Here is a 12500-nt window from a genome sequence, read left to right as displayed (position 1 = left end):
GGGGGCCGAATACTTTCGCAAGGCACTGTATGTTACTCTGCCTATCTATCTGTTGTCCAGGGTCAGCAAGGCTTTGTTCCAGCCCTGTTCTGAGACATGTTACTCTGTCTATCTATCTGTTGTGCAGGGTCAGCAGGACTTTGTTCCAGCCCTGCTCTGAGACATGTTACTCTGTCTATATATCTGTTGTGCAGGGTCAACAGGGCTTTGTTCCAGCCCTGCTCTGAGACATCAATCAATCACATTGATTTATAAAGCCCTTCTTACATCAGCTGATTTATCAAAGTGCTGTACAGAAACCTAGCCTAAAAACACCCAAACAGCAAGCAATGCAGGTGTATAAAGCACGGTGGCTAGGAAAAGCTCCCTAGAAAGGCCAAAACCTAGGAAGAAACCTAGAGAGGAACAGGCTATGAGGGGTGGCCAGTCCTCTTCTGGCTGTGCCAGGTGGAGATTATAACAGAACATGGCCAAGATGTTCAAATGTTCATTTACGACCAGCAGGGTCAAATAATAATAATCACAGTGGTTGTTGAGGGGGCAACAGGTCAGCACCTCAGGAGTAAATGTCAGTCAGCTTTTAATAGCAAGATCATTCAGAGTATCTCTACCGCTCCTGCTGTCTCTAGAGAGTTGAAAACAGCAGGCTTAACACTCGTGTTCAAGCCCTGCTCTGAGACATGGAAGGAGAGACAACTAGCCAGCTACAACAAGTCTTCTAGAAGAGGATGGAGTTTGTCACCTGGACACTGATCCTGAGTCAGCGTCTACCCCATTATTCTCTACTGTATATGGAGTTTGTCTCCTGGAAACTGATCCCAAGTCAGCTTCTACCCTATTATTCTCTACTGTATATGGAGTTTGTCTCCTGGAAACTGATCCCAAGTCAGCTCCTATCCTATTATTCTCTACTGTATATGGAGTTTGTCTCCTGGAAACTGATCCTGAGTCAGCGTCTACCCTATTATTCTCTACTGTATATGGAGTTTGTCTCCTGGAAACTGATCCCAAGTCAGCTTCTACCCTATTATTCTCTACTGTATATGGAGTTTGTCTCCTGGAAACTGATCCCAAGTCAGCTTCTACCCTATTATTCTCTACTGTATATGTGGTTTGTCACCTGGAAACTGATCCCAAGTCAGCTTCTACCCTATTATTCTCTACTGTATTATATTTGTCTTGATTCCAATTAGAGCATTGAGCCCTACATCCCAGTGTTCTTTCTGTGATTCCAATTAGAGCATTGAGCCCTACATCCCAGTGTTCTTTCTGTGATTCCAATTAGAGCATTGAGCCCTACATCCCAGTGTTCTTTCTGTGATTCCAATTAGAGCATTGAGCCCTACATCCCAATGTTCTTTCTTTGATTCCAATTAAAGCATTGAGCCCTACATCCCAGTGTTCTTTCTTTGATTCCAATTAGAGCATTGAGCCCTACATCCCAGTGTTCTTTCTGTGATTCCAATTAGAGCATTGAGCCCTACATCCCAATGTTCTTTCTTTGATTCCAATTAAAGCATTGAGCCCTACATCCCAGTGTTCTTTCTTTGATTCCAATTAGAGCATTGAGCCCTACATCCCAGTGTTCTTTCTTTGATTCCAATTAGAAGCATTGAGCCCTACATCCCAGTGTTCTTTCTCGGCGCCTCCCGCAGTGATAGAGTGGTGTTGAGTCGCCCCCTATCTGCCGTCCGGAGTAGTGCTGCAGCAGTCTTAGACCAGACCAAGACAGTATGTAGCTGACATGGAACAGCCCACTACAACTACAGCCCAACTCCGTGGTGGGCCACGACGAGGCCAAATGCATTTATATAGCTTCCAAAATATATTACAAAAATTCAGCGGTGAGTGCCAATATGGAGGCTCAGTGGCTTCAAAACAGCACCCCCTGTTAGTCACCTAGTGTATATATAAATCACTGGGCCAGACTCTCGCTCCCACTCTTGCCTTTTTGTCCGTGTTCTCAAGTTCAGAAATCCCCTGGGAATCCTCCTAATCTACATCGAGGCAACATTTGCTTTTATTTTCCTGAAGTTTGTTTGTTAGGCTAAACTTTAGTCTAGATACGCGGACGGTGATATCGTTTTATACTGAGTTTATAACGCTTGTTGGACGACTTTAGTCTCGGCGGCGGTTGTGTTGTTTTTCCCCCTCTTGTCCACTTCGCTGGTTCTTTATTTGAGAAGACAACACATCCAACTCTAAACCAAAATGGACACGGGAGTATCTCCAGCTCGCGCAACTCTGCGGGTCGGCGCATAACGGATAAATAAACAGGATCTATTTTAATGGACGACAAAATCTTATTTTTTCATTTTGATAATCCTAGCCACTTAAACTTTTAGGCTAATATAAATGTATTAAAGCGGAGTGGAGTGGATTATCTCGTATCATGTCAAGGATTTGGATATCGAAATAGCCTAATTTCTCACTTTTTTCCTCAAGAGTGGAATGAGACGATCTGGGGTTTTATATCAGTCGGATAACCCTGCTACTACTAAAATGGTATAATCGAACCGTAGCCTATTGAATGGGAGTGTAGACTGGACTCTTCTCGTATTATGAAAAGGTTCTGCTGAAGTTTGGTGGGTTGGTTGGTTAAACACGGACCATGTCGGGAGTTGTGCGGAGCCTGAGCCGCTGCCTGCTGCCGGCCGAGGCCACCCGAGAGGCGGGCGGCAGCAAGGACAGGATCCGGGAAAGGGACGCGGTGCAGGAGCGAGAGGCTCGGCGGAGGAGCCGGGAGATTGATGCCATGCTTGCACGAGAGAGGCGTGCTGTGAGGCGGCTCGTGAAAATCCTTCTCCTCGGTGCTGGAGAGAGCGGCAAATCGACCTTCCTCAAACAGATGAGGATTATTAATGGGAAAGAGTTCGACAAGAAAGCCCTACTCGACTTCCGGGACACAATCTTTGAGAATATCATAAAGGTAGTCAAAATAAATACTTTTAGATAAGAGTTATAACCATTGTGACTCATGCAGTGAACAGGCCCGTGTTATTGTAGCATGGCATTTCTCCAAGGGAAAACGACGTTATTCAATCAATTCCCCGCGCACTGTATTGACGCGCATCAGGCAGAGGCCCATCCTAGTTAGTTCAATTCAAAAGCTCTGAGTTCTGAGTGTTGATCTCGTTGACATTGGATATTAGGTCCAAGTCAGCTCCTTCCCTATTATTCTCTACTGTATATGGAGTTTGTCACCTGGAAACTGATCCCAAGTCAGCTTCTACCCTATTATTCTCTACTGTATATGGAGTTTGTCTCCTGGAAACTGATCCCAAGTCATCTCCTACCCTATTATTCTCTACTGTATATGTGGTTTGTCTCCTGGAAACTGATCCCAAGTCAGCTCCTACCCTATTATTCTCTACTGTATATGGAGTTTGTCTCCTGGAAACTGATCCCAAGTCAGCTCCTATCCTATTATTCTCTACTGTATATGGAGTTTGTCTCCTGGAAACTGATCCCAAGTCAGCTTCTACTCTCATTGACAAAACATTGGATATTAGGTCCGTTTGTGCATTTCTCTCTCTATAGAATGGGTAGGACTGGGGCAGGGAAAACGGCTCCTAGATCAGTAATCAGTGGTGTCAGACGTTCACACTATGTAAAACGGGTTCTAGATCAGTGGTGTCAGACGTTCACACTAAGTCAAACTGGTTCTAAGTCAGTGGTGTCAGACGTACACACAAAGTAAAACTGGTTCTAGATCAGTGGTTAGGTTTGTATCTAACGGATCAGTGGTCCCATGCAGACCAGACGTACACTTTGTACCTAACTAAAACACATTAACTATGACACAGTGTGACTCACGTCTGGCTCTCGTGCCGCGTTCACACGCTGGTCAGAACTCGGGATTTATCGACTTTCTAAGCAAGTCTGAAATGTCAAGAGTTTCCTAGTTCTGACCAGCGTGTGAACGTGGCATCAGCCGGCAGACTTAGATGTGTATGTGCGCCCGAACACGCATGAGTGTGTGTGTCACTGCAGTGAGGAAGTGACTACTAGTTTCTCTGACACACACACACACACACACACACACACACACACACAGAGAGAGAGAGATAGAAAAAGTTTCCAATTGCCATACTTTGTGTTTGAGTTGTTTATGTACAGAGAGCCACTCCGACCCTCAGATATCAGTTACAAATGAAGCATGTTTATGTGTAGTGAATCTGCCAGATCAGAGGCTAGAAGGGATGACCAGGGATGTTCTCTGTGTAGTGAATCTGCCAGATCAGAGGCTAGAAGGGATGACCAGGGATGTTCTCTGTGTAGTGAATCTGCCAGATCAGAGGCTTAGAAGGGATGACCAGGGATGTTCTCTGTGTAGTGAATCTGCCAGATCAGAGGCAGTAGGGATGACCAGGGATGTTCTCTGTGTAGTGAATCTGCCAGATCAGAGGCAGTAGGGATGACCAGGGATGTTCTCTGTTTAGTGAATCTGCCAGATCAGAGGCAGTAGGGATGACCAGGGATGTTCTCTGTTTAGTGAGTCCTCCAGATCAGAGGCAGTAGGGATGACCAGGGATGTTCTCTGTTTAGTGAGTCCTCCAGATCAGAGGCAGTAGGGATGACCAGGGACGTTCTCTGTTTAGTGAGTCCTCCAGATCAGAGGCAGTAGGGATGACCAGGGACGTTCTCTGTTTAGTGAGTCCTCCAGATCAGAGGCAGTAAGGACGACCAGGGATGTTCTCTGTTTAGTGAGTCCTCCAGATCAGAGGCAGTAGGGATGACCAGGGACGTTCTCTGTTTAGTGCGTCCTCCAGATCAGAGGCAGTAGAGGATGACCAGGGATGTTCTCTGTTAATTGAGTCCTGCAGATCAGAGGCAGTAGAGGATGACCAGGGATGTTCTCTGTTTAGTGAGTCCTCCAGATCAGAGGCAGTAGGGACGACCAGGGATGTTCTCTGTTTAGTGAGTCCTCCAGATCAGAGGCAGTAGGGATGACCAGGGATGTTCTCTGTTTAGTGAGTCCTCCAGATCAGAGGCTGTAGGGATGACCAGGGATGTTCTCTGTTTAGTAGAGCCAGATCAGAGGCAGTAGGGACGACCAGTGATGTTCTCTGTTTAGTGAGTCCGCCAGATCAGAGGCAGTAGAGATGACCAGGGATGTTCTCTGTTTAGTGAGTCCTCCAGATCAGAGGCTGTAGGGATGACCAGGGATGTTCTCTGTTTAGTAGAGCCAGATCAGAGGCTGTAGGGATGACCAGGGGTGTTCTCTGTTTAGTAGAGCCAGATCAGAGGCAGTAGGGACGACCAGGGATGTTCTCTGTTTAGTGAGTCCGCCAGATCAGAGGCAGTAGAGATGACCAGGGATGTTCTCTGTTTAGTGAGTCCTCCAGATCAGAGGCTGTAGGGATGACCAGGGATGTTCTCTGTTTAGTAGAGCCAGATCAGAGGCAGTAGGGACGACCAGGGACGTTCTCTGTTTAGTGAGTCCTCCAGATCAGAGTCAGTAGGGACGACCAGGGACGTTCTCTGTTTAGTGAGTCCTCCAGATCAGAGTCAGTAGGGACGACCAGGGACGTTCTCTGTTTAGTGAGTCCTCCAGATCAGAGTCAGTAGGGACGACCATGGATGTTCTCTGTTTAGTGAGTCCTCCAGATCAGAGTCAGTAGGGACGACCAGGGACGTTCTCTGTTTAGTGAGTCCTCCAGATCAGAGTCAGTAGAGACGACCAGGGATGTTCTCTGTTTAGTGAGACCTCCAGATCAGAGGCAGTAGGGATGACCAGGGATGTTCTCTGTTTAGTGAGTCCTCCAGATCAGAGTCAGTAGGGACGACCAGGGACGTTCTCTTGATTGAAAAATTTGACCATTTTCCTGCCCGGCTAAGCAATTGAAAGTACTTTTGGGTGTCAGGGAAAATGTATAGAGTAAAACATTAATTATTTTCTTCAGGAATGTTAAAGTTGTAGAAAATAAAAAATAGTAAAGTAGAGTACAGTACAGATACCGCCCCAAAAATGACTTAAGTAGTACTTTGAAGTATTTTTACTGAAGTACTTTACACACACACACACACACACACAATTTATAAAGAGACTTCTAACAACATCATATATATTTTTTAAAGCTACTGTTTAATTACTGGGGTCTTAATGAAACACATGTGTCTGACACACACACACACACACACCACACACACACACACACACACACACACACACACACACACACACACACACACGGTCAGACTGTATGTCTGTTGGTGAAGAGAGAGAGAGACAGAGAGAAGGGGTCTATATGATTTATCCATTATCTGGATCTTCTGGGTTTAGCTTGAGAAGCTTCTGTTGTCCCCAATGTTCCCTTTAAGCTGCGCACATCCACAGCCCCGCGCAGAGAAGCACGAGATTGAACTTCACTCAACGTTCTAGAGTTTCCCCTCTTTAGGTTACCGTATCAACGTTCTAGAGTTTCCCCCCTTTAGGTAACACTATCAACGTTCTAGAGTTTTCCCCCTTTAGGTAACACTATCAACGTTCTAGAGTTTCCCCCCTTTAGGTAACACTATCAACGTTCTAGAGTTTTCCCCCTTTAGGTAACACTATCAACGTTCTAGAGTTTCCCCCCTTTAGGTAACACTATCAACGTTCTAGAGTTTTCCTTTTTAGGTAACACAATCAACGTTCTAGAGCTTTCCCCCTTTAGGTAACACTATCAACGTTCTAGAGTTTTCCCCCTTTAGGTAACACTATCAACGTTCTAGAGTTTCCCCCCTTTAGGTAACACTATCAACGTTCTAGAGTTTTCCCTTTTAGGTAACACTATCAACGTTCTAGAGTTTTCCCCCTTTAGGTAACACTATCAACGTTCTAGAGTTTTTCCCCTTAAGGTAACACTATCAACGTTCTAGAGTTTTCCCCCTTAAGGTAACACTATCAACGTTCTAGAGTTTTCCCCCTTTAGGTAACACTATCAACTTTCTAGAGTTTTTCCCCTTTAGGTAACACTATCAACGTTCTAGAGTTTTCCCCCTTTAGATAACACTATCAACGTTCTAGAGTTTTTCCCCTTAAGGTAACACTATCAACGTTCTAGAGTTTTCCCCCTTTAGGTAACACTATCAACGTTCTAGAGTTTCCCCTTTTAGGTAACACTATCAACGTTCTAGAGTTTTCCCCCTTTAGGTAACACTATCAACGTTCTAGAGTTTCCCCTTTTAGGTAACACTATCAACGTTCTAGAGTTTTCCCCCTTTAGGTAACACTATCAACGTTCTAGAGTTTTCCCCCTTTAGGTAACACTATCAACGTTCTAGAGTTTCCCCTTTTAGGTAACACTATCAACGTTCTAGAGTTTTCCCCCTTAAGGTAACACTATCAACGTTCTAGAGTTTTCCCCCTTTAGGTAACACTATCAACTTTCTAGAGTTTTTCCCCTTTAGGTAACACTATCAACGTTCTAGAGTTTTCCCCCTTTAGATAACACTATCAACGTTCTAGAGTTTTTCCCCTTAAGGTAACACTATCAACGTTCTAGAGTTTTCCCCCTTTAGGTAACACTATCAACGTTCTAGAGTTTCCCCTTTTAGGTAACACTATCAACGTTCTAGAGTTTTCCCCCTTTAGGTAACACTATCAACGTTCTAGAGTTTTCCCCCTTTAGGTAACACTATCAACGTTCTAGAGTTTTCCCCCTTTAGGTAACACTATCAACGTTCTAGAGTTTTCCCCTTTAGGTAACACTATCAACTTTCTAGAGTTTTTCCCCTTTAGTTAACACTATCAACGTTTCCCTTTACTGTGGGAATTGTGATAGAGTCAACTCAATATTAGCCACTTTTAATGCAACATCCCAAAAGAAAACAATCTATGCAAGAATTTTGTTGTACGCAGAACGCATTGGAGAAGGATTCTATTGCATTGAAATGCACCACTCTACACAGACCTGTGCGGCATAACCAATCAGAGCTGCAGTAGGCCTATATACAAATAGTCCATTGCCATATATGGATCTGTGTCATTCACTTTGAACTGGACTGTGTTTACAGAATGAGCATTCATGAGTAGATGCGCTTGTTTTGAGTTCAAAGCGAGAGCTGCATGTAGCCACATGGGCACATTTTGTTCATATCCTTTGCTAATTAGGGAGTTATTAGCCCAGTTATAGATCATTTGTAGTGATTACTTCCTACAAGAGCACAAAACGTGTACATTTCTAGACATCTTTGAAAAGCGAGTAAAGAGTTTTTTTTTGTCTTAAAGGGGCAGTGTTGTATTTTGAGACAGCCTTGATTAAGCTCAGTAGCCAATAGGCAGAGGGAAGCATAATGTGTCTGATTCTCTGTAATAATGATATGGGAATAATAATGCATTTTATTTTGTAAAGTGGTTTCTTGTATCAAACAACGCAACATTTTCAGTCACCTCCTTGTCTGATAAACATGTGGAATAACAGGTTAATGTCAGGCCCTGCTGCGCCACTTTGCAGCCCAAACGCGGGTACAACCTCAGTGTTCACAGTAAACGCAGGCTGGAAGTTGCACAGAATTTTCACAACGTTCAAGTTTGCGCTCAGCAGACCTGAAATTTGAGGGAACGTTGTATGTAACATAGAATAGACTCTTCTGGGTTAGCTAAATACGCTTCTGTTTCCAATAATGTGTGTGTAGCATGTGAAAGACCTAAGAGCTTTGTGAGTACCAGTAGATAGATACATACACTGTATCACTGGTTGTAGATAGATACGCTGTAACACTGGTTGTAGATAGATACACTGTAACACTGGTTGTAGATAGATACACTGTAACACTGGTTGTAGATAGATACACTGTAACACTGTAACACTGGTTGTAGATAGATACACTGTAACACTGGTTGTAGATAGATACACTGTAACACTGGTTGTAGATAGATACACTGTAATACTGGTTGTAGATAGATATACTGTAATACTGGTTGTAGATAGATACGCTGTAACACTGGTTGTAGATAGATACACTGTAACACTGGTTGTAGATAGATACGCTGTAACACTGGTTGTAGATAGATACACTGTAACACTGGTTGTAGATAGATACACTGTAATACTGTAACACTGGTTGTAGATAGATACACTGTAATACTGTAACACTGGTTGTAGATAGATACACTGTAACACTGGTTGTAGATAGATACACTGTAATACTGGTTGTAGATAGATACACTGTAATACTGGTTGTAGAGAGATATACTGTAATACTGGTTGTAGATAGATACACTGTAACACTGGTTGTAGATAGATACACTGTAATACTGGTTGTAGATAGATACGCTGTAACACTGGTTGTAGATAGATACACTGTAACACTGGTTGTAGATAAATACACTGTAATACTGGTTGTAGATAGATACACTGTAACACTGGTTGTAGATAGATTCACTGTAACACTGGTTGTAGATAGATACACTGTAACACTGGTTGTAGATAGATACACTGTAACACTGGTTGTAGATAGATACACTGTAACACTGGTTGTAGATAGATACACTGTAACACTGGTTGTAGATAGATACACTGTAACACTGTAACACTGGTTGTAGATAGATACACTGTAACACTGTAACACTGGTTGTAGATAGATACACTGTAACACTGTAATACTGGTTGTAGATAGATACACTGTAATACTGGTTGTAGATAGATACACTGTAATACTGTAACACTGGTTGTAGATAGATACACTGTAACACTGGTTGTAGATAGATACACTGTAACACTGGTTGTAGATAGATACACTGTAACACTGGTTGTAGATAGATACACTGTAACACTGTAACACTGTAACACTGTTTGTAGATAGATACACTGTAACACTGGTTGTAGATAGATACACTGTAACACTAACACTGGTTGTAGATAGATACACTGTAATACTGGTTGTAGATAGATTCGCTGTAACACTGGTTGTAGATAGATACACTGTAATACTGGTTGTAGGTAGATACACTGTAATACTGGTTGTAGATAGATACACTGTAACACTGGTTGTAGATAGATGCACTAACACTGGTTGTAGATAGATACACTGTAACACTGTAACACTGGTTGTAGATAGATACACTGTAACACTGGTTGTAGATAGATTCACTGTAACACTGGTTGTAGATAGATACACTGTAACACTGGTTGTAGATAGATACACTGTAACACTGGTTGTAGATAGATACACTGTAACACTGGTTGTAGATAGATACACTGTAACACTGGTTGTAGATAGATACACATTATCACTGGTTGTAGATAGATACACTGTAACACTGGTTGTAGATAGATACACTGTAACACTGGTTGTAGATAGATACACTGTAATACTGGTTGTAGATAGATACACTGTAACACTGGTTGTAGATAGATACACTGTAACACTGGTTGTAGATAGATACACTGTAACACTGGTTGTAGATACATACACTGTAATACTGGTTGTAGATAGATACACTGTAATACTGGTTGTAGATAGATACACTGTAATATTCGTTGTAGATAGATACACTGTAACACTGTAACACTGGTTGTAGATAGATACACTGTAATACTGGTTGTAGATAGATACACTGTAATACTGGTTGTAGATAGATACACTGTAACACTGGTTGTAGATAGATACACTGTAACACTGGTTGTAGATAGATACACTGTAACACTGGTTGTAGATAGATACACTGTAACACTGGTTGTAGATAGATACACTGTAACACTGTAACACTGTAACACTGGTTGTAGATAGATACACTGTAACACTGGTTGTAGATAGATACACTGTAACACTGGTTGTAGATAGATACACTGTAACACTGGTTGTAGATAGATACACTGTAACACTGGTTGTAGATAGATACACTGTAACACTGGTTGTAGATAGATACACTGTAACACTGGTTGTAGATAGATACACTGTAATACTGGTTGTAGATAGATACACTGTAATACTGGTTGTAGATAGATCAAAATAACACATTTTGTACTTGAGTGAGTGTATGTATCCAGCGCCGTCTCTCTCTATAAGGGATGTGTGTATTGGTTGATGTATATATTGTTCTATAGGGGATGGGTGTATTGGTAGATGTATATATTAATGTATATATTGTTCTACAGGGGATGGGTGTATTGGTAGATGTATATATTGTTCTATAGGGGATGGGTGTATTGGTAGATGTATATATTGTTCTATAGGGGATGGGTGTATTGGTGGATGTATATATTAATGTATATATTGTTCTACAGGGGATGGGTGTATTGGTGGATGTATATATTGATGTATATATTGTTCTACAGGGGATGGGTGTATTGGTAGATGTATATATTAATGTATATATTGTTCTATAGGGGATGGGTGTATTTGAGGATGTATATATTGTTCTACAGGGGATGGGTGTATTGGTGGATGTATATATTAATGTATATATTGTTCTATAGGGGATGGGTGTATTGGTAGATGTATATATTAATGTATATATTGTTCTATAGGGGATGGGTGTATTGGTAGATGTATATATTGTTCTACAGGGGATGGGTGTATTGGTAGATGTATATATTAATGTATATATTGTTCTACAGGGGATGCGTGTATTGGTGGATGTATATATTAATGTATATATTGTTCTACAGGGGATGGGTGTATTGGTAGATGTATATATTAATGTATATATTGTTCTATAGGGGATGCGTGTATTGGTGGATGTATATATTAATGTATATATTGTTCTATAGGGGATGGGTGTATTTGAGGATGTATATATTGTTCTATAGGGGATGGGTGTATTGGTGGATGTATATATTGTTCTACAGGGGATGTGTGTATTGGTGGATGTATATATTAATGTATATATTGTTCTACAGGGGATGGGTGTATTGGTAGATGTATATATTAATGTATATATTGTTCTATAGGGGATGGGTGTATTGGTGGATGTATATATTAATGTATATATTGTTCTACAGGGGATGGGTGTATTGGTAGATGTATATATTAATGTATATATTGTTCTATAGGGGATGGGTGTATTTGAGGATGTATATATTGTTCTACAGGGGATGGGTGTATTGGTGGATGTATATATTAATGTATATATTGTTCTACAGGGGATGGGTGTATTTGAGGATGTATATATTGTTCTATAGGGGATGGGTGTATTTGAGGATGTATATATTGTTCTATAGGGGATGGGTGTATTTGAGGATGTATATATTGTTCTATAGGGGATGGGTGTATTTGAGGATGTATATATTGTTCTATAGGGGATGGGTGTATTTGAGGATGTATATATTGTTCTATAGGGGATGGGTGTATTGGTGGATGTATATATTGTTCTACAGGGGATGTGTGTATTGGTAGATGTATATATTAATGTATATATTGTTCTATAGGGGATGGGTGTATTTGAGGATGTATATATTAATGTATATATTGTTCTACAGGGGATGGGTGTATTGGTAGATGTATATATTAATGTATATATTGTTCTATAGGGGATGGGTGTATTGGTGGATGTATATATTAATGTATAT

At 41.5% G+C, this 12500-nt stretch overlaps 1 protein-coding gene across 1 annotated transcript in view; it reads left to right on the top strand.

Annotated features, from left to right (window-relative positions):
* The first annotated feature begins 1721 nt into the window (after window positions 1-1721).
* gna12a (guanine nucleotide binding protein (G protein) alpha 12a) overlaps window positions 1722-12500 on the top strand; it is a 32276-nt gene continuing 21497 nt past the window's right edge. The window contains exon 1 of the mRNA XM_090194941.1: window positions 1722-2929. Within this exon, the coding sequence (XP_090051067.1) occupies window positions 2612-2929 (318 nt within the window). The 5' untranslated portion in view covers window positions 1722-2611. The remainder of the gene's footprint in view (window positions 2930-12500) is intronic.

This window comes from Oncorhynchus mykiss, chromosome 13 (genome assembly GCF_057628025.1).
Source record: "Oncorhynchus mykiss isolate SJ-2025 chromosome 13, ASM5762802v1, whole genome shotgun sequence".
NCBI lineage: Eukaryota > Metazoa > Chordata > Actinopteri > Salmoniformes > Salmonidae > Oncorhynchus > Oncorhynchus mykiss.
The sequence above is the reverse complement of the archived record's forward strand: the minus strand, read 5'-3'. Positions and strand labels throughout refer to the sequence as shown.